At 42.5% G+C, this 23,158-nt stretch overlaps 1 protein-coding gene across 2 annotated transcripts in view; it reads left to right on the top strand.

Moving 5' to 3' along the window:
* Positions 1-23,158, top strand: part of FKBP1B (FKBP prolyl isomerase 1B) — a 45,646-nt gene that overhangs the window by 338 nt on the left and 22,150 nt on the right. Inside the window, exon 2 of one of the 2 annotated variants that reach the window (XM_084203602.1) lies at positions 3,009-3,056. The exons of the other annotated variant lie outside the window; for it this stretch is intronic. Coding sequence (XP_084059728.1) covers positions 3,009-3,056 — 48 coding nt within the window. The remainder of the gene's footprint in view (positions 1-3,008; positions 3,057-23,158) is intronic. 2 annotated transcript variants of the gene reach the window in all.

The following is a 23,158-nucleotide window of genomic DNA, read 5'->3' as shown; positions in this document are numbered from 1 at the left end:
GCGAGGGGCCGGGGTTTCTGTGGCATCCGCTGACAGCTGCACGGCCCGAGCGCGGGGTCAGCGCCGGCGCCCGGCGGGGAGCCCAAACTTTCCCCGGTGGCGAGCCCGGCCTCGCCGGGGCTGCCGACCGTTCGTGCCAGCATCTCCCGGCAAGGCACCGCCGCCTCCCGGTCCAGCGTGGGATGCTGGCGGGGGCTGATGCGCAGCCCGGGTGGCAGTCACCTCTCCTTGGCGCACGCTTGGCTTTCGAGAGCCAATCGCAGTGTTCCGCTCTTCCTTGGCATTGTAATATAATTCCGTAAGGTGTTTGTGTTTTGGGGTTTTTTTTAACAGAATGTAATTTCTAGCGCACATATGTAGCTGTATAATAGACCGAATTCATCATTGGCTGATATACAACCGTAAATAATTCCTTCAAGTTGATTGCAGATTAAGTTTCTTGGCCCAGTATCTTTCCTTTCTTTGTATATGCTTTTAAATTGGCTGCTCCCTCTGTGCTGTTTAGCTCTAGAGATCGAATTCCTCTCTTGGTTGCACAGATGTAAAAAAAGATTACTTATACCCACATAAGTAATGGTGCTGAGTTGGGAGTAGGAAGGAGGGTGGTACTACCTCACAGTAGTACTTTCTATCCATTAAATAGATCAAGGCTGTCATTGTAAGTAATATCTGATTCCAAATAAGGCTTTATGGATTAGATCTCTTGGCTGCAAGTCTTAATCAAAATCAGCTGACTTTAAACATTGTTTTAAGCCACAATGAGTCAGTGGTCTTGCGCATCTCTGCTTTTAATTTGGTTTTGATGTGAAATTATGTATCTTCATTGGCTTTGCTGGTGGTTAACTCACACAGCAAGCAGAGTGTGTGTCCATAAGGTCTGAAACTGCTTTTCTCTGATCTCTGTATAATAGTGGATCATTTTAATAATACCTGTTTTACTGGAGGTAGGATTCACCTCACATAACTTTTCTCAGGTTAGCTAGCTACTCTAAAGCAGTCTTCTGGGTTTTCTCTGTGGCCATCTCCAGAGAATAATTCCTCTTGCCTTTCTCTGGATAGGCTGGCTTTCTCTCAAAGCACTGCTAATTCTTTGCTGTCAATAGAGGAAGCCCTGGAGACTGGCATACGATAGTTGCCTGTGCTTTAGATGGCTGTGAATTTAAAAGAGATGAATCCCACTTTAGCATACCATGGTGACCTTACCAGATACCTGCTGCACTGCATTTTGTGCAAGGTGCAGCTAGGGATATTCCAGCCAGCCAAGCCAATGAACAAGGCTGTTCAGGTGGCACTTGGAAGCACCACTTTCTCAATTTTTGTGTTGTTCATCATATTAGCCTGCCCTCCACCACTTAGTGCTCACATGGTTTTGGCATGTGAGCCCCAAGGCCATAGCTTGTGTGTGACCTGCTGGTTTATACCCTGTGAGGTGCCCTGTAATGCAGAACTTGTGATCATGTTATTTCTGACCAAAGAGCCAGAAAGCCAGCTAAGAGATGAGCCTCAGTTTCATAGAATCATAGAATGGTTTGGTTGGAAGGGACCTTAGAGATCATCTTGCTCCAGCCTCCCTCCATGGGCAGGGACACGTTTCACTAGACCAGGTTGCATCAAGCCCAACACTGAGTATTTCCAGGGATAGAGCATCCACAGCTTTTGTGGGCAACTTAACTCAATCCTCAGTACTTAGCTTTCTGTCAAGGATGTTCTTTAATAATTAAACTCATTGATACTTTTAATTTCTTCTGAACCTGGGCACTCCCCTGGCCAACCTCGAGAGATCATGGTTAGCATATTTAGTACACTATTATCACCTAATTGAGCCTTAAGAATAATCCCTTAGCTTTTGGTACCTTTAGCAGTACCTAGAACAGGTAAAATGGAAATGGTACTTTCATTTTGGGACAAGCAAATAATTTAAGCTTTTTTTCCTTTTAGTATGAACATTTTAGGGGGAGCTACCAGGCTCTTAAAATAACTCAACATACTACTGCTTTACTGTTGCCTGATGCTACAAAATTAAACTGCTTTTGTCTGTGAAAATTTCTGTAAAACCTCTCCCTGCTAATTAAAGGTGCCCTCACAGAGCTGTCTTTCTTGAGTGGAAGGCATTAGACATGTGAATACAAATGGATTTTCTCACAATGTCAGACTGAGACTTTATTTGAAAAATTATAGCAAAAACATTCTGAGAATATTTAAAGTTATAATCCATGAAGTTTTGACTGTCTTTTTGCACTTACAGAATGTAAATGCATATGTAATGCACATATATATAGGGAGAGTTATCTAAGAAAAATACTGCCTGGTCTAAGAGCTAAACAGCAGCCAAACTGGGACCTGTTCCCCTAAACCATCCCATTCCTGTCTTGCAAATTAGTGATTTGGTAACACATGGTCACAGATCATGGAGTTGTTAAGTTTGGAAGAGACTTCTAAGATCATCAAGTCCAAACGTCAGCCCAGCACCACCACCATGTTCACCACTAAACCGTGGCTTCAGATGCCACATGCATGTGTTTTCTCAACACTTGACAGGATTGTGACTCCACCCCTTGCCTGGGCAGTTAGTGTTTTACAACCCAATGTTTTACAACCTTTTCTGTGAAGAAATGTTTCCTAATATCCAATCTAAACCAAACCCAGTGCAACTTGAAGCCATTTCCCCTCACTTTTAGCCGCCACTTGTTGTCTGGGAGAAGAGGCTGATCCCCACTTCACTACAAACTCCTGTCAGGGAGTTGTAGAGAGCAATGAGGTCCCCCCTGAACCTCCTTTTCTCCAGGCCAAACATGCCCAGCTCCCTCACCACTCCTTATAAGACTTGTGCTCCAAATTGTGTGAGGAGCCACTTACACCTCGAGCTGTCATGTGCCTGTCTCAGGTATCCTAATGTAACCAAATGGCTAATACCAGATCTCAGTTCAGCATTTTCCTCTTAAAAGATAAACTTGCCTAGCCAGGTCAATCAGAGAAAATAAAAGATTAACCTTTTATAATTTTAACAGGACGGACATTTCCAAAGAAGGGTCAGACGTGTGTGGTGCACTACACAGGTAAGGCACGTTCTGGGTGTCCTTCTGCCTCACATCCAGAGGGATTTCCCATTTCAGATGTCTGTTGTATTTTTTGTTGTGTTCTGTCACCTGTAATCCATTGGATAATGTTTGGGTGGGTTTCCTGCCTGTTTCACTTCTAGCTGAGCTGTTCAGACTATAGTAGCTAGATGTTCCTGCTGGCACATTTGCCGCGGGAGCTTTGCAGAAGAAGTTGCAGACCCGATTCATTTAGCCATTTTATTAGCTAATGAAATTGAGCATGAAACAGTCAAAATGCTGGATTCATATTTTTACAGCCTCTTGTCTTGACACAGACAATTGATGATTGTATATATCTTAAAAGCATGTGTCCATGTATTGGCAGTAAAATTCATTCCAGATTGAAGAGATCAATACCAGGTCTGTTTAAACACCTGCTTTATGGACTTGTGTTCATCTTAAATGGTGAGCTGATTAATGGAGCTGCATATGCTGAAGAAGAAAATATCCTTTAAATCAGTTTATGGTGTTATGCTTTGTGTGTAGTTATGTAAGTTGTCAAAGGGATGCAAGAATCTCTGCAGTCCGAGTCTCCAGCTGGGAAGTTCAGTTCTGCAGCTGCCATTTTGTGAGACATTTTCCTCCAGAAGCTGACTTGCAGGTTTTGTAGGGATTGAAGCTTCTGATCTAGGCCTAGATAGTGAGGTAATGTTTTCCTCTAGTGTTCAGGGTGATAGGAAAATTCTCTCTGGTAACTGTTGCTTTCCTTCAGCTTTGTATTTGATTCTTACAACTGGAGCAAGATGGGAACATTTTGGGCACATTTTCCAATAAATATGACTAAGGAAGTAAACCTGTTTGTATTTTCAATAAACCTTTTATACAATTTCAATAATACCACCATTCAGAAGGTTATGTGGGAGTTAGTGCACTGGCTTGGGGTGGAGGTTGTCTGGGTTTAAGCTCCCATATATACATTTATATATTCAAAGAATTTTGATCTAATGAGGATTTCTAGTTTGAATTAGAAGATATTAAACACGTGGATCTCCCATTTCAGTCTCAGCTCTCACAGGCATTTCTCTGTAACTTAGATATGAAAACAGATGTTTTGAAATTATTTTTGTGAAAATGCTTAAAGATGTTTCTCTTCCTGTCCAAACTTTAAAAGGTTTTATCAAATAAAATTGTCACCTCCCACCCCTAGTTAGTTCAAGATAAATTTAAATGTCAGAACTGAAATAGGCAAAAAAATTTGAGCCTCGTGGCTCCCACAAAGCACATTTTTCTGGATAACTGCAGAGAGTGTGAATGGTGAAATGTGAAAAGATAACAAGATGCTGCATACTGCTATTGATATTAGAAAGTGTCTTAGATGAGGCTGCTGTAAGCTGGCTTTGACATAAAAGACTTTATAAAAACTCATTAAACCAATCTCTAGTGTAAACTGTGCTTTCTCCATATACCTTGCTGCTGGTGCTATGCAACCTCTCTTGCCTCCCAGATTAGAACAGATATCAGGGAAGCTCATCACCTCAGTTCCACTGCTGCTGCCAGCAGGCTTTGGTGATGATGGTTTTGAGTTAGCCCATGGTTAGTGGATAAAGTGTTTCCTTCCAGTGATCTAGAAAGCATGTGGATAAGATGACATGTGGGTGTTGAGTTTTAGTTTAAAACAGTTTTATCTGGATCCAGTACAGTTTCTTTTTGTACTGATGAGATTCTGAATGTGCCTGGTAATTATCTTGGAATGATCTGTCTTATTTAGTCAATGTGCTTAATACTTATCCTCACCACACTCCTCTGAGTCCTGCTTTAGGAATTGTATAGTTAAGTTAGAGGGAAGTCTGCAGAGAAATGCAGCCTTGCCACCTAAAATGGGAGCTAGGAAAAACTAAGACACTTAGGTGCAAGGAAATATGATCCAGAAATGCTGCTTTTCAGAGCTGCTTAATATTGTATAGCAGGTATAACTCTCAAGTGATCTCCATATCCAGCTGATGTGAACTCTGGAGCTGGGCACAGATACCTGTGAGGAGGTGGTGTGTTATGGGAGGTGAGGGAACCATGCACTGACTGACTCCATCAGCATCCAGAGATTGTTTGGATCCCCAGAAAAGCCTGACCTCACTGGAGTGCTTGGAGCACAGCTCTGAATCCAGGATCAAGCAAAGCAGAGAGCCAAAACCAGAGCCTGTGGGAGCCCATTTGGTGTGTGATAACTGAACAGTTGTTTCAGACATGGCAAACCTATCCCCAGCTGGCTCTTGCAATAGAAGAGGGTCATAACTCTGCCTGCCACATCCTGAACTGCAACCATTACATTCCTGGGGAGAAGAAAGCTGGAATTTCCCACTTCTTCCAGTTTAGCTTGGATCCTGAGCTGTGAAGAGTGCAGGAGCCATGGGCAGGGAAAGGAGCAGGCAAGAGGCTGAGTATTTGTTGCAGTCACTCATGCAGGGCTATGGAAGGAGTTGTAGTGCAATCCCTGTCTTTGGGGATTAATTCAATACCTTTTTTTTAATCCTAAGGTTTTCCCATGTGGTGGTGCCAGCTGGGCAGGCCATGTCACTCCTTGCAGTGGCCCATCTGCTCTCACACCAACACACCCTGTGGTGACACAGCTCCTCAGCACAAGCATGGTTGGTCCTGGTTTTTTGTGCATGTATAGAAAAAACCTTGCCTACCCACTAGTTATTCCTGTCTCAAAGGAGAGGAGAGGCTAAAATGGGCTCTCTTCTGCCAGAGCAAGTGATGAATCTTTAGGGGGACTCCAGTGAGGAGTGGGCTGTGGGCTCTGCAGTGCCCTATTCCCCCTCTTGCCTTTGCTCTCATAGGCATGCATTTACCATGTGATGGGGAGGGATGGCAGACAGGGTGGACAGGAAGGGACTGCTGGCACTGCAGGAGTAAAAGGCCCACAGCAACCTTCAGTTTCTAGGAGTAAGCTGTCTGTATGACTTGTCCTGGTGATCCATGCAGGAAAAGTCCAGAGAGGACCAAAGGCTGGGACTCCAGATGTTTGGCAGAGCTTTGGAGCTCTGTCTGCTTGTCCTCCAGGATTTTATGCTTCATCACCAGGTGGAGATTCAGCAGGGTAGTTTCTAGTCTGACAACCCTACATGTTCTGGAGGAGTGGGAAGTGAGAACTGGAATCTCCTCAAGATGAAGGAGAACTGTGACTGAGTTTTACACTTCTGCTGTCAGCACTCCAGCTATTAGGCTGTTACATGTGACAGCTTTTCCTCTTTCTCTCCTTGATGAATTGGATACAGAATCTCAGGGTACAGCGTGGTGTGATTCCCAAGAGCACTTTCATGCCTGAAGGAACAGACCTAAGTTCCACTGGCAGCAGAAGTTAAGGTGCAGCCTCACTAGGGAGCAATTTAGAAAGGACCTCTTCATTTCAGGAGATTGTTTTTAATTATTTTTTTCCCCCTTAGGAGTAATTCTCTGCTGCTTTACAATTAGAGTAGGATTTTTGGATTACCCTTCAGAAGTACCTAATTTCCCTTTCATAAGATGCCTTAGTGCCTGACTTTGGTCCTGTAAATCACCTGCTAATTTTTCAGCTTTGCACAGCCTGATTTAAGTACACAAATAGATGTCCAGATAATTGTAAAAGATTAGATAGGGCGACTGTGATAGAACATGAAACCAAGTCCCAATCTTAGTATACGATAGAAAAATGTGGTCAAGTTCCTGTATTCTTATTTTTGTTTACAAATATAACAAATATAATAATTTCTTCTTAGCATCCAACATCCATGTTGAGTCTCAAAAGTTACCTGCACAATATTACTGTAATAGGATTAATAGATAAGGCAGAGCACTGGCACTGAAATGCATTTGCAGCAGCACTGGTTTATGTCATGTTTTTTGTCACAGATTTCCTGGAGCAAGCTTCTCAAAGCCTTTGGCAATCTGCTTACTCCTTCTGTTTTCCATCTGCAAAATGATGGTTGTACTTTGTCTGCCTCCTGTAGAGAGATTGCAGGCAGTTTGAGATGTGAACTGCCTCCTTCTTCATGCCTGTTGTGATGGTGACCTAATCTTGATTGGGTCTTCAGGTTACATTGGACCACTGACAGTAGTACAAGCAAACTAATTAGTCCTGGAGTGCAGAAAAGGAATTAAGGCATTTTCTGCAGTTTTGATTCCTGTGATTTAAATTTGTTGACTCTGGCAATAGGAATAAGCAGTGCAGAATTTTCAAAGATTTATGAACATGATACAAAACGTGACTTTCAGTTAGAAATGCCCCTCAACAAAGCCTTCACTGAGGAGGGATAAGCTCAGTCTGGAGACTGTGAAGTAAAACCTGCACTCCAGGAAGCTGAATCCCATTCCCTGCCCTCCTGCTGGATGATGATGTGCCTTCACACCAGCTTTGTGTGTACTGAATCTAAATCTGCTCATGGTAATGAGAGGACAGCTTTTTTCCCCAAGTTATTCAGAGCTGACATTCTCCTGTGTTGTCCCATGTAGCTTGTGGCAGAGCTGAATTCTTAACCTCTTCTTCTTTCTCCCTGGCCACCTTTAAAACTCTGATTATAATACAATTACTCTTCTTAAGGAACTGGTGATAACCAGTGTTTCTAGTGTGCTGGAACTGACTTGTTTGAGTGAGACTATAAAGCCACAGTAAATCATTAATTATTTATTAAACTGGACTTCTCTCAGAAGATTTTTCATAGACTTTTTAAGCTAGGACTATTGCCCCAAAACTGCACTAAATAGATTTCCAAGAGAGTAGAATACTTCAGTTGGAAATTACCTAAAAGGTTCATTTCTTCCAACTGCCTGACAACAGGTGACCCAAAGTTGAAGTATGTTGTGAAGATCATTGTCCAAATCCTCTTATACACTGACTGCTTTGGGGGATCGACCATTCTCTGGTGGTGAGCCCCCCACTCAGTGAAGAAATGTTGCCTAATGTCCAGTCTAAACCTCCCCTGGAGCAGCTTGGAACCATTCCCACATGTCTTGGATCACAGGGAGAAGAGCCCAGCACCTCCCTCTCCAATATTTATATACTGAGGCGTTGCTTTTTTATTATTTTTTTAATGCATGAAGTGAAAATCCCCACTGAAATAAATGAATACTTCTCCATTTACTGCAGCTGAGCTGTAAAAATTCATTCTGTTTTAGGAAGCAGGCTTTTATTTAAAGCAGAACAAATGATTAATTGTTCTTTTCCTAGTGGTCTGAGGACAAATTTGTATCATCTTCTTTTCCCATATATTGCCAGAATTACTTTATATTGTTTCTTTAGCTTTGGCAGTGGTGTAGTGTTGAGAATTATGGTTATGTCTGTGAAGTTGAAAGCTCTTTATATAACAAAGCATACTGCATAGATATAGATGAACAGTAATTCATAGAATATGCTTGATTTATCATGATTAAAAACACTATTTTCCATTTAACACAATAGAAATGTAATGCAATTCTCTTGAAATAATCCTTGCCAAAAAGATCTGCCGATTTTTCTTGGATCAAAATCAACTCAGCCTTAAGTGTTCGTAGTAATAGCCAGAGATTTGTCTATAGTGACATACTCCCAAAAAGACTAAGGTAAATTCAGAGTAACTTTACACAGTGTCATCTGTTTGTCTATCAGCATGACTGGATGAACATCAGCCTTGTGCAAGCATTTGTGCCAGGTGAGTACAGGAGGATGTTATTTCTCTGGTCCCACTTGCAGAAACATGTGTACTACTTCAGGTTGGAGCTCTGCATGTGTAGCTGAGAGGAAAATTGAACTAAATAAGGCACTTAATCAAAATTCTTTGTCTCCAGGAGGCTGTCTAGCTGGATTTGGAAGAGGATAGTGAGCACTGCAATTAGGACTATCATTAATAAGAATTGTATTGTAACACACATTATAATTGAACCTTGATTTAAAGCCAGCTAAATCTTGCTTACCTAGAAGAAATTTAATTCTTTAATCAAGCATGTTCCCAAGATGCAATATACCAGAAGAGTGTGACATCTGTCCATCCTTTGGGGACTGCCAATTTTTTTGGGTTTTTTAATTTAATGCTCTGGTTTGAAAGTATGAAAGCCTTTTGCTTCTGTGGAGATCTTTGTGGCAACTAAGCACTTAGAAACATCTTTATTCTTTGGTGGATCATTACTGCAAAATGTAGTTTTAGTCCTCCCTGAGCAATGTGGTCTTTTGCTGCCCCTTAGAAACAATCTGCAAGTCTTAAACTCTATCAGTAAAGAGATAAAAATTCTCATCTTTGCTTATTTAATTATAGATTAGTTATCCCTGGAAGTATTTTAGCAGTGACTTTGGCCTGATAGTGATAATAGTGGTCAGAGTCCAGAAGCAAAAGTCTGAGCAGAAGAGATTTCTCCTACACATTTTGCTGCCAGCTCAGTGACTGATGTCAGGTATATTACTTGCTCTTTCATTTTGTAAATTTGATTGAAAAAGGGCCTGTGCCTCTCAAAATTGTCATGCAATTAATGTTTGAAAGTACAGTGGGACTCACTGTAAGAGGCTATTGATGTGAAAAAGTGATTTGATGAATAAAAGGGTTCGGGGATTTGTAAGAGAAAAAGTAGCAGCTTCAGTGGCAGAATGAGTGAGTTTAAACCAAACACACCAGATTGTTGCCTGATGGAAAAGGATCAGTGTCATAAACTGTGGCCTCCAGTTTCCCAGTTGGTCTCTTTTGCTGTGTTGCTGTGCATGGTGCCCATTGGTTTCACTGAAATCACTTGTGGTGTCAGATGTTATTTAATGTGGGTAAGTGAATCAGAAAAGGACCTTGAGCTATTTCAACAGTGTTCTTACTGGCAACCTCAGCTGTGAAGCCTTTGTTTGACTAAGAAGTTTGGAAGTTTCTTCCCTTAAGGGTGCTCCCCAAGGCACTGAGGTGTTGTTTGGACTGCTGCTGGTAGGCTTTGGGCAAAGAAAGGGAAAGCTTCAGGATTGTCCCTGAACATTGGGACATTGTCTTATATGCATTTGGGAAGAAGACAGGATGAGTTTCATTCATGCAGACTAAAGAGGATTATAAATAGATTTCTTCAAGATAGCATACACTGGCACTTTCTCCCCTGACAGCATGAGATGTGCTGAGCGATTTGGTGACTGCTAGCTTAAATTTTGGAGCACTTGCTAACCTGTACAGGATTTCCTTTCATGGTGGGATTGTAGCCTCATGCCCTCTTCCCACTGTGCACAGAAATGAAACTGCTAGTGAATAATTAAACTTCCTACTCCTACCTCACAAAAGCCTTGAGGAAGTGGATTTCAAGATATTAAGAAAAAAAAAAAGCTCACAAAGCAGATTATCTAAAGTACCAGAGAACAAATAGCCTCTGTTCATCAAGTTTTTATAAGCTCAGAGCTGATCCAAAAAGTGCCATCTTTTAAAAAATTACATTGCTGTTCAAATACCTTGCTGTTCAAACAAGGTATTTTTTTTCTGGAACCTCTTTCCACTTATTTTCAGTGATTCCAATGTGCCCTGCTTACAGCTCATACCTGTATTTGAGGACTTAGACCTGAAAGATTTGCATAAATTCTTGCTCATTAGAATTCCAGGTCCTTACAAGAATGACATCATTTCATCATTTTCTAGTAATTTGTGCAGCCAAAAATCAAAGAATAGTTGAAAAAACTGTGCAATGAATAGTATTTGTTAGTGTAAAATGTACAAATGATCCTACATCAGCCAAAGAGAAGCTCTTATCAGCTGGCACCAGTGATAGGCTTGTCTCCCTTTATTGACAAAATAGAACTGACATCACCGTATTTACTAATTAAGAAGTCTAAATTGAGAGCTTAGTTACCTTGGGTTACCTAAACAGTTAGATTGTGGACATGCCTCTCTTTCTATTGATTAGATAAAGAGCTTAAACTGTTCCTAGGTCAGGCAGCTCAGCCAGGCAGGGAGTGTGGAAGGGGGAAGATTTTCTCAATTGTTCAGCACGCGGTGTCATCCCTCGGCAGCAGGGATGTGTGTGATACCCCGCATCCCAGCGCATTACCTGAGCAGATGCTGTGCAGCCAGAGATCTCTGCAGCCTTGTGATCTCCAGCACTCTGTGTTGGTCCAAGTGCTGCAGGGATGTGTGTGGGAGATCCCTGGGGAGGGCATTGCCAGGAGCTCACACGGTCCCTGGTTGTGGCTCTGGGAAGAGCTGAGCAGGCGGCCTCGGAGGGCGCCCGCTCTGCGGCGGGAAGCAGCAGCAGCAGGAGCTTGGTGGTGTTGGCAGGAGTTCTGCTGAGTCCTGCTGAACCAGGGCCAGGGGCTGGGGGGGCTTTATACTGAAAACAACATCTCTCAGTTGAGAGGTATTATTTAGCTTTACTTACTCAAGGGCATTGTAAATCTTCCTTAATTTTTTTTTTTTTCCCCACAAGACTGCTGGCTGCAGAAGTTTGTACTCCCTTGCACATCACTCAGCGTGAGGGATCTTAAATGTAGCTGTGGTGTCATCAGGCAGAGACCGAGCATCTTGGTAGCCAAGGCAGCAGGTCCATGTCCTTAGGCAGTGTAGTCCTTTCTCTCCCATCCAACACCCTGGGACTTCTGAAACTCAGGGTTACAGCAATAGTCGTGAGGTACATTTGATTTGTCGATCTCCCTCTGTCTCTTCTTATGATATCCAAAGTGTGGTTACTCCTTCCAGATCTTTCCGTTTAATCCTGCCTAATTATTTGGTTCTTAGTTGTCTCTTCCTGCTCTATTTCACTTCCCTTTGCACATTTAATGATGTAACGACGTTGATTTAGCAAGATTGTCTTCTCTTACTTTTTTTCTCAGTTACAAATGGAAAACTTGTTTTTTGAAGGTGGTTTCCTGCTAGACAGCAGAAGAGACCTAACACCTGAGTAGTTAATTTTCAATAGGTGATTGCTACAAAAAAGACACTCTTAGATACATTGGTTTTATCTAGTTTTTAATGACCAAAGTGAAAATATGTTTTGTTACTTCGTAAAATGTTGAAGTTGCTGCTGTTGCAACTTTGAAAGTAGCAGCTTTGTGTTGAAATTTTTTACACTGTTAGAAAAAAAACAACCCAAACACAAACCAAACGTAGTTGTTTGGAAATTACACTAAAATCCTATAAAGAGATTGCAGTTATGGGAACTTACATTTTTGTTCTCTTCTGCGGATAAATTTTTGGTTTTACTACAAGCAGGGATTTTCAAGAAGGCAGGAGCACCTCATATTTTTGGAAGTGTAATGTAGCCATATCTAGGATACATAAAGAAAATAGAAGGTGGGTCCCACACTGGACAGGTTCCTGAGGCATCATCATCAAACGTTGCCATTTTCAGACTGGAGCGTACAATTTTCAGCCTGGAGTACTGAAATAAATTATCCTGCAAAAGATAATTTGTAAAAGCTGCAATTTTGGTGAAAAAGCCAAAACGCTTCTGATGCAGCTCAGGACATGTTTGGTTTCTGGGCTAAAAGCACACATTAACAGGTCGTGTCCAGCTGTTCATCCCCCAGTGCCTCCAAACCCTTCTCTGTAGGGCTCCATAAGCCATCCCCAGAGATGAACGCTTTTCTGCAGTGTCATGCTGAAACACCTGCCCTTGGCTTGTGCTTGAGGTCACTCTCTGGCAGTGTCTCTCCCCTGATGAGAGCAGGAGCTGCTCCTCTGTCACTCTGCCTGGGTGACTGGCTCCCCACACCCTTGTGTCTCAGTGGCCAGCTGGCAGCAGCTCTGGAAAACTATGGCTATGTCTGTCCCCCTCTGTCAGGGGAGATTTTGGAGAACACAGACAGCCCCGTTGATAGCTTTCAGTTTATTCTGTCCTTTGAATTTCTTCTGCCATTATTTGCACCTCATCTTCAGTCAAAGAAATAGCAGGGACAGGTTCAGGTGCTTGCTTAGGTCAGTGGGCAGCGCTCCTGCAGAGCACAGCTGAGGGCTGTCATCTGACTGTGCCCGTTTGGTCCTGTCCTACCTTTTCCTGCCTGGAACTCAAGAGTCCTGACCTTTTATGTCTTAACACTGAGGATTTCCAGGGCCTGTAACTGTAAGAAGAGATGTCCAAAAGTCATTGGAACAGGGTGGAAATGCCTCATTACAAAATGAACCTTACCTGTGCTATTAAGACTCGTTCTTTGTGAAACCAGCTATAAAGCTCATCTCATTTGCAATATTTTTTGCAATTCCTGGCTGAGGGTGTGGGAGTTTAAATGCAAATTTGGAGTTGATACAGTCATGAAGAACTGCCATCATTAGTCCCCTGTGGACAACTTAGAAAGCTCAGTCTGATCAAAGAGCCACTCACTTCATTCATAAATTGTTTTAGAAAAGGAAAAACTTTTTTTGTTTACTCCCCTTTAAAAGACAGGGACATTCAGAAGGGAGATGCTGTGTCCAGGGCACAAAGTGAGCCTCGAGAAAAGTTGAATCTAAAAATTCATGGGCTTTTAAATTCCTTGTCTACTATATTTACTTTCCCACTTATCTATTGCATTACCCACCTATATATATTATATATAGGGTATACCAGCTCTGTAGAAGAGCTGTTTATTTTTTTTTTCCAGACCTCAAAAAAGTGTTTATCTTTTGAGAACAAATTATTTAAATTAAGATAAATGGTGGAAAACCACTATATACTTTAGTTTTTATTGGGTTTTCTCTTTCTCTAACCAGTCTTGATTTGATTGGTTATATAAGCATTGTAAACAGAACAAGGGCTCAGTCCTTCCCTGCTGTAAAGAATAGGGGACTTGATTGTAACAATTCACTGTATTTCAATAAAGTAACTAAAGCTTGCAGTACATTGATTTCTTAAAACTGCAGAACCATTTCTGAAGTGCTTTCCTAAGACTGGCTATTGTAGCATATTCAAAGCTCCTCTTCATATTCAAAAGTTTCTAAAGCATTTGGGAAAACAATAGGAAACAAAGTAGCCTGGACCTGAGAGAGTGTGGAGTTATAAACACAGGGGCCAGAGGCGATGGAGAGCTGAGAAATTATTTGCCTTACAGCAAAAGAGCAATAAAATCTTGGGCTGGGATTTTTCCCTGCAGGAGTGTGAAAAGAAGCATTGACTGATTGCAAAGCACCTCCACACTGTAATGGAGTCACACAACCTGTAATCTTTCTATTATTCAGTCTGTCACTGTAGGACTGCCCCATTTGGAGGCTACAAAGCATTTAGATGCTGACAGCTGTATGAGGCTGTAAGGGACATGGTTGGCCATTGTGTTTATAGAGGGCAGTGAGATAAGAATAGCTCCCAGTCCTCAGTGCCTGCCACATTCACTTGGGGTTTTGGACACCTCTGTACGTCTTGTGGACAAGTAGCTGTGTTGAAAAAGCAGGGGCCACTAGGGCAATACTTATCTTAGCTCTTCTTTTTCCCTTGAGAAACTGCTGTACAATACAGGCCAAGAGGGTGTCAGCTGATAAAAGTCAGACAAATGCAAAGTGTTCTCTGGCTTTGTCGTTGAGGAGCCTGGCATCCCAGAGGAACCGGACACTGTCTGGCACCGTGGATAAATTAATGTCCCCAGTGTGCCCTTCCACTGCATCCTCCTGTTGGTCTCTTACTATGCACAGGACCACCCTTCTAATTTTTTTTTTCAACACTTCAACAAGTTGTAATAGACTTATAGAAGAATTTTCTAGTATGTTTGTTTAGTCACATGCAAGTTTTTGTTAAGAGTTTTCAGTGTTATTTGTTTTGCAGCTTCTTAAGCACATTCTGGCAGGACATTAAGCTGAGACTTGTTTTCAGATTGCTCCCTCAGAAAATGAAGCAGTGGAGATTTTCAGCGCATCCAAAAGAGCACGAGTGCAGCCCTGATTTGAAAATGTTTCTTTTGCTGCAGCATAATTGCTTGTCACAGTCACTGAAGGTGCCACAGTGTGATTAGATAGGGCTGAAACAGGGAATGCAGGGACATCCCAGCTCTTTCCTCCTGCCTCTGCATCACTCTGTCTTGTACGTAGAAATGTTGCAGGGGCTGCGCTATGAACTGGGCTGAAAATCTGATGTGAAAGAAAAGTTGGGGAAGGAGGGAAGAAGTGGCTGTGAAGGACATCAGGACAACAGGATGGAAGTGCAGGGTGATCAGCAAGTGGCAGTGGCAGATCAACAGCCACTTGTGATCTGGCACTACAGCAGGCCGGGAGTTTTGCCGTGGTGAAGGGAGCCAAAGCAACTCAGGTGGTTGTAGAGATGAGAACTGAAGACTTGCCCATGGGAACAAGAGGGAGTATTTATTTCTGCTTCCTTCTCACCTTTCTGCCCTGTCCAGCTTCCCAGTAGTGCAGTCAGGGGATCCTCCCATAGCAAACTCTCAATCTCTCCATTGCAATAACGTTCTGGGACAAATGTGTCTAGTTAGCATGGTTCATATGTATAACACTGCTGTGATGAGGACTCTCTAATGGTGCTGTTAATTGTTTACACAAGTGATCTCAGAATAAATTTGCTTGACTTTTTATTTTCCCCAAGAAAGAAAAAATTTCTTTCTTGAAACTTAGTACTAAAGAACATTTTTGGTGCACAGTTATTTAGTGGTGGGTGGACAATAAGTCCAGGGCTGAGATTGTGGTGCACAATGAGAGCATTTTACTTTGAATAGGAATACAAGGGTCTATACATGGGGAAAGAACTATTGTTATAAATATATTTACTAATACAGTGTGCATGACTTTTAAAGGAAGTACTTTGCCCTTCTGCTGAGCATTTGCAAATTTCAAACCTTTATTATTAGCTTCTTATCAGAAAATGAATCAATATCACCAGCCAAGGCAACTTCTGAGCATAACCTGTATAAACCTGTCACTGAGCAGGATTCATCAGAACTACATTAGATCCTGATGAAGGTATTAACTTGAATGTCACAGGCACTGCCAGGGTGAAGGATTTAAAGAACCCACCTTACACTGAAGTAGTGACAGTGCTGCACAAGAGGATGGGGATACTTTTTCCCCATCATGGGGATTCATGGCTCTTAGATTTAAAAGTGAAAAAATGGTTTTGCTGAACCTTCCTTTTACTGCTCCTTGTGAAGCAGCATTTGGTAATTTAGAAAAGCTTATTTTGGCCTAGCTGAGTCAGGGTGCATTTGATGACAGGCCTCTCATACAAGGAAGGTATTTAGGAATTTTTTATGGGGAGAAGCCACAACCCATGGGTGGTTTTCCCCTGCTGTTTGCCAGAGAGCTGGGGAAACAACTTTAAAAAAAAAATCAGCGTACCATGTATTTTTTAAACTGGGATACATATCTTATACAACAGATTATGGTATTAGCTTAAATATGGGATCAACACTTATACATTTAAGATGGATTTGGGTTGACTTTTACAATTTGTTTTCCTGTTCCTAGATGTATTTGTATCTCTAATACAGGTGTATGTGTGCCATAGTATAAAGACAGTATAAGTATAAAGATCTTAGATTATAATGTTAAAAAATTTCAGGTCAAAATGGATGGGATTTTTAGTGTTCAAAACATTTTAAAATAAGTTCTGACTCTTGTTTTGTTTCAGTGTTACAGTTCTGAAATGTATTATGTTGTGTTGTACCTTGTTCAGCTGGCCTTAATCATCTTTGTTTTTGGTGAGTAAGAGTGACAAAATTCTGATTTAGGATGCCCTAGAAATGGAATAGACTATTTCAGTTGGAAGAGACCTACAACTATCATCTGACCCAACTGCCTGATCACTTCAGAGCAGGCCAGCAACCACGGGGTATTATTAAAGGCGTCATTCAAATGGCTTTTAAACACTGACAGGCAATTTTGGGGTCATTGGTAGAAAATCTTGTCAAATCTTGTTTTGATGGCTGGATAACGTTTACAGAGGATCATGAGGTTTTCCATCATGGTCTGCAAGGAATTCATGGCATCCTGAATGAGAAACTTAAAAAGATACAAAAAAAACGTGCCAGTGGATCTAAAATTGACTTAGTCAATAGAGGACTGTCATGGGTTGACCCTGGCACAGTGCCAGCGCCCCCATGAAAGGTGGATTCCTAAAATGGTTACCGTGAGATGTGACCCAGGAACAGAACAAAACAGGCTCCAACTTGGGAATGGAGGGGAAAAGAAAAAAAAAACAACATTTTATTAATCTACATAGACACAAAAGGGAAAAGGAAAAAACTACACACAACAATCCACAATAGAACATCTTCAAAAACACTTCTCCTCCCCCCACCTCTCCAACAAACAAATCCCCTCTAACACATCAATTCTCAATTCCAATACCCTCCTTCACACACACTCTCCCCAGTTCATCAGGAGAGAGGAGTCTTCCTCTCACACCATGGGCCTCCCCAGGAAAACACTGCAAAGTCCCCAGTGCTTCCACGTCACACACTGCAGCCGCCCGAAGAAAATCTGTAGCGGTGACCATTCTTCCTTCCATGTCCAGCGCTCTCACCACTGTCCATGGATCCAAACTGCTCCTTAGGTCCTTTTAAGAATGCTTTGCCTAGTTCCAAGAAGTGGCCGCCTCTCACCATTTGGGACACCTGTCCCCCCCATATTATTTCCCCTGGGGCCTGGGGCTCTCAGGAACAGAGACCCTTCCCTGGAGGCAGAGGGCTCCACCACACCCTCCCCCTCAGTCTCTGTTCTCTCCGCTTCTCTTCGCGGCCTTGTCACTCCTGGCTTCTAGCCAACGCCTCCCCCAAGGAGCAGTCTCTGTATTATCAGAAGAACTTGGTTTCGCCCGTGGCTGTGTAAGAGAAAAGTCCAGCCAAAGCCACTCCACTCATCTCCTCCATCTAGGGCACTCTCATCTGCAAGCATTCCTTCACCTAATCAAACTTCTTCTTCTTTCCCATCCTCTTTCTCCTCTCACTCCTCAGCTGGGGAGGATCAGTGTTTTTAAAGCTTCCAAAGGTTCAAAAAGGTTACAAGCTCGGCCTGGTCTGCTGACGGCTGGGCACCTTGCCCCCCCCCACTTTCTCCTCCTGGCTGTGCTCCCGGCACCAGATAACAAATTTCCAGCCTGCACAGTCTCTGTCATTCTCTCTCCCAGGGGGGCTGCCCAAACCATCCCAGGACTCCTCCACCCCTGCACCTTGCCGGGGCTCCGGCCTCCCTTCCCAGGCCGCATGGCCTCCCCTCCCCCGCCCAGACGCCGCTGGGCAGGGGAGAGGTCAGAGCAACTCACCGGCCGGACTCCAAAGAGGAAGGTCTTCTCTAAATCCTCTGCTTTTTAACCCACTGAGTGTGTTCTCGGAGGCGTACCCAAATCCTCAGTGGCCACACTAAGTGCCAATTTCACATCTGGCCACTGATTGGTTTGACCATAACTTTCCAAAAAAAAACTCACTTCCGGGTCAAACCATGACAAGGACCTTAAATGGGCTGGTGTCAGCCCCATTGTGATGTTTTTATCAGTGGAGGAAGATATCAAGGTGATAAAAATTAATAGAGACATCCTAAATAAATGTTCTCATCCCATAGGTCATTGATCCACAGTAAGAGGAATCATTATTTAATATTGTCACCAATAAATAATTTGTTTCAGTTGCTATAAAACTCTTTACAAACTTGAAGGTGGAAGAGCAAAGAGTGACTCCTGTGCACTTTAGGAGCGCTTTGTAATATGAGGCAGTGACTTTGAAACAGACTTGGGGAGCTGTGGTTGGTTATCAACTGAACACATGCCCTGAGCTGCTCTTTGGCCAAAAAGCTGACTGCAATCCATGAATATATAAACAGGAGCACTGAGGAGAAGAGAGGGGAGCCAGAGATCTCACACAGGTGTTTCAAAAACAGTGTGCTCAGTTCTGTAGTCTACAATGCTGGGAAGATACATGAGGATGGTAGAAGTGCTGGGAGACCTTTCTGAATAAAAAAATACCTAATTAATTCAGCAGGGGTTGCTACTTACGTGGAGAATAAAAAATTGATAGGACAATTGAATTGATCTGTTAGTTCACCAAGAGACATAAAGATATCATAGCTGGAAAGTGAAATTTTGTAAGTTCACCTGAAAATAAGAAATGCATGTGAACTGGCAATTCTGATTTATAAATGAACACCAATCAATAATTGCAATCACTTCATCTCCCTGAGAAACCTTTTAATCGGCTCTAATTCAAACTGGAATTATTTAGGGAAAGTCTTACAGCCTCCATTAAAGTAGGAAGTCATAAGAAGACATTACAAGGATCACTTCTGGCATATAGGTGCATTAATTAACAAGTTTGTCGTGTATTTTGTATTTCACATCCTTCCTAGATTCATGGTTCTTAGGGCTGGGCTGGTAATTTGTCAAACTCCCCCTATAACAATGTTGGAACTGGAACTCATTTGCTTCCCTAGGTTTGATCATGCCAGTTACTTTTTTTCTTTTGCGTTTCATTTTTTGTGTATCCAGATCTTTGATAGCTTTTCCTGTGTATAAATGAATGAAACTAAAAGATGGTGTCAATCAAAATGTTACCTGCTTTCCCAGCTCTGGGTGGTGGTCAGGTGAATCTCAGGATGGGTCAGGCTGGAAGAGACTGCAGTGGCTCCTCTGGTTCAGCTTCCTGCTCAAGCAGGGTCATCCCAGAGCACAGGCACAGGATTGCATTCAGACATTTCTGGAATATCTCCAGTGAGGGGGGCTCCACAGGCTCTCTGGGCAGTCTGTTCCAGTCCTCAGTCACGGCACAGGAAAGAAGTTCTTCCTCATGTGCGCTGGAACTTCCTGTGCATCAGATTCTGCCTGTTGTCTCTTGTCCTAATGCTTGGCACCACCAAAATGGTGCCCTCCCATGGGTGGAATTCACTGACAGCAGAGGACAGTCAGCATTTTGCACAAGATACTCCTTACTGTGAAGAATGAGCTGATACAGCTCTGGAACCATTTACGTCCACTTGCATTCTGACCACCAGCTTGCACTGGACATCCTTAGAACTGGTCACTTCCCAGAAAAGTAATTGAAATGTATTAAAGGGATATTAAAAAAAATGCTGGGTCAATTATAGAATGTAAGATTATGTTTCAAAGTAATTTTACATGCTTAGCCAGAGGACTTAATTATGTTTTTAGACCACTTTGGTTGATACAATTTTTATTAGATAGTGCTTATTGTATATGGAAACTAAAATAGCTGCATTGAAATAGATGGGTGTCTGACTTCAAGGTATGTCTTTGATGTGGGGATTACTGGGCAGAAGTCTGGGATTGGAGCTGGGAACAGACAGCTGTAATGGCTCTTTCTATTAAAAATGGTAAGTACTAGACATGCCCAGCAGAAGACAGCAGCACCTCCAAGAAGGGAGCCTTTCCAAGGGAATCTGCAACACACAGAACACACAGCTCAGGAAGATTGACAAGCCATTGTGCTGTTTAGGGTAACAAACACTGTTTGCATAAATCCCCTTGCAATCATCACGTCTCATTTAATTGACATCCCACTACTTTGTTCTTCCTTAAAAACATTTGATTGACTCTTCTGGGAAACAGTGTCTTATCAACACAGTACAGGCAAAGCAAGCCTCTGCAGCAGCTGTTCTCAGGAGTGAACATTGGCCATCTGAAGCCCTGGCCCCCTGTCAGCTCTGCCCTATTTTGCAGCAGGACTTTTTGACTCTCATTCTGCAGTGTGTTCCTGCCATAGGGCGCGTGGTTATGGGGTTCTCTGTGTCACACACACATCAGAACTGTATCGTGTTACAGGAAAACCCAGCAGTGGCAAGGAGTGTCCACTGTTTGGGCTTTAAGCATACCTCAAGGACATCTGTGTATGGCAAAAAGAAAAATAGCCACACTAGAAAGAACATGGAAAAATTCCCTACAGAATGATTGTAAAATAAAATTATCCCACCTAGAAATACCCTGTGTACCTTGCATAGAAGTTCACCTTGACTCTTAAGTCATGCCAACACTGGAGGTGGTTTGGGAGCAAATTCTGGGGTCACTGGATGATCTGTAGCAATCTGACTACATAGAGAGCACTGGTACATGGGTGGGGCTGTGGGGACACAGCAGGATCCTGGCATTGCCTGCACATTCCTGGGCATTGCTGGTGGCAGTGGTGCAGTCTGTACATGGTGATCCCGAGCACCTTGGTGCCTTTCCCAATGTAGGTCTGCATCATAGACATCACAAGGAATAACACAGATGGCCTCTTGTTATTGGTAAAATACAGCCTCATCCCGTGGATAGTTTGGGTGCAAGATTTTTCACTTGGTTTTGTAACTGTTTTGTTCTGTTTAAGTATAAAATGCTACCTACTTTGTGTATTTTCTAGACCTAGTGATCAAGCCAAATCACAAACAAACCTTTGTGAAAGATGTCACAATTCTCATCAGTTGATGTCACACAGCAAAACCTCTCAAATGCAAATTCACTTGCAATTCAAATCTTGCTGATTTTTCTCAAAGTATCTGTTCATCATTATTTTCAAAAGAACATAGTTCTTCTTTTCTTGTGTTGGAGTAACCCTCAGAGATTTTCATCGTGCTACTCGCAACTGACATAATGAGGTTAATTTTATTGAGTGTATTTTGTTCCCTGTACCCCAGTGTTCATGATTCATCATTTCTTTTGTGAGTGAATAGTGAGATAATGAGATAGCAGGTTGACAGGGGCAGAAATACATTCAGGTTTAAAACGATGGATGTGCCTTGTGAGCAAGTTCAGCCAAGTAGGATGTCAGGCTGTTCCGTGGGGATTGCCAGGTCAAAGCTGACTCAGAATTAGTATTTATGAATACTCCATCAAAATACAAGCATGAATAATGATAAATGTCTGATTAACACACACATCAACTGATATATTCCATATTCCACTACCCAATACACACCAAAGCTGAGAAGAGCGATGTGAAATTTCAGTATTAGAATTACGGCTGCCTGCTGCCTGCAGGTTCTTCATGCTGGATAATAAAAATACATGGTTTTTACTGTGTGGATGTGATGAACTTTGCAATGTTCTGACTTGTCCATTTCCTCACTTTTAAGAGTTGGGGTTTTTGTAAGTATTAAATGTCATAGATGTTTTTGCACAACTTAGGAAGTTAAACTTTTAAAAGAGATGTGTGGGCTTTGAAGTGATGGTAATTACTGTAACTTTGTGATAGTTACATTCCATGTCTGGGGAAAACATAAGAAAATATTCAGAGTTGAAAAGTTTCTAAAATAACTGTGTTGAAATCAAAGGAGTTTGATGCCCAGGTGCATTTGAAATGCCTGCAGTATGACTATTACATCTTTAGACACCTAATTATCTTCAAATATCTGCCCTTTATGTCGTGTTTACATGCAAAAAATGCTTGGCAGTGTTAAGGTAATGGTTGGACTTGATGATCTTAGAAGTCTTTTCCATCTTAAATGATTCTGTGATTATAAAAACGGTTCCACTTGTCACTAGTGTTGTGTTTCTGACATGGGTGTGTTGATGTGAGCATTGCAGAGATGTTGGGGGAAGTTTGTATTTTCAACCAACTTTTTTATATCATACAAAGTGTGTATGAGACCAGATATTACATTCTGCTATTCTGGTGGGGTGACATTTTTAATCTGGTTACTACCTACTGCATTTTGTGTACATTTTCAGTTTAAAGGAGATTGTGTGAGTGGCTCTGCAGCAGGCACTGTGTGTTTCTCAGCTTTTGCTGGACTTTTTGATGTTATGAATCATGGAGACAGGTCTGGCCACATTAAATGAAGATTGGTCCCATTTGGCTTGCAATTTTAAGTACTTACTAGTTTAGCTAATTAAGATGTTGAAAAGATGTTGACTGCCTTCTGCTTTGTGCGTGTGTGTGAGTCACAGGTGTAGGAGATGTGGCACGTTCAGCCTCTCTCCCTCTCTCGGCTCTGCTGGGCTGGGGGCAAGCATGTTCTCGTTCTCCAGCACCCCAGGCTGTGTCTACATTACAGCTGACAAGGGCAGGGAGCAGGAAGGTGTGTGATCACAGGCCTGCCCCAAGGCAGGCTGCAGACTGCCCCTGCCATGTGCCCACAGCCTGGCAGAGCGCTGACCTGCCAGACAGGCTTAGACAGAGTCCCTTGGGCTGTGCCCAGGGTTGCACTTGCATTTCACTGTCTGAATACAGAGTAGGTCTGATCCCGAGGGCAGCCTTGGCATGGCCCCGGTGTGCAGTGTGGAAATACCCCGAGTCTCAGAGCACAGACAGCTCTCTAAGCTGCAAAGTTAGATCG

This window comes from Fringilla coelebs, assembly GCF_963513975.1.
Source record: "Fringilla coelebs genome assembly, chromosome: 3".
NCBI classification, from domain to species: domain Eukaryota; kingdom Metazoa; phylum Chordata; class Aves; order Passeriformes; family Fringillidae; genus Fringilla; species Fringilla coelebs.
The sequence above is the reverse complement of the archived record's forward strand: the minus strand, read 5'-3'. Positions and strand labels throughout refer to the sequence as shown.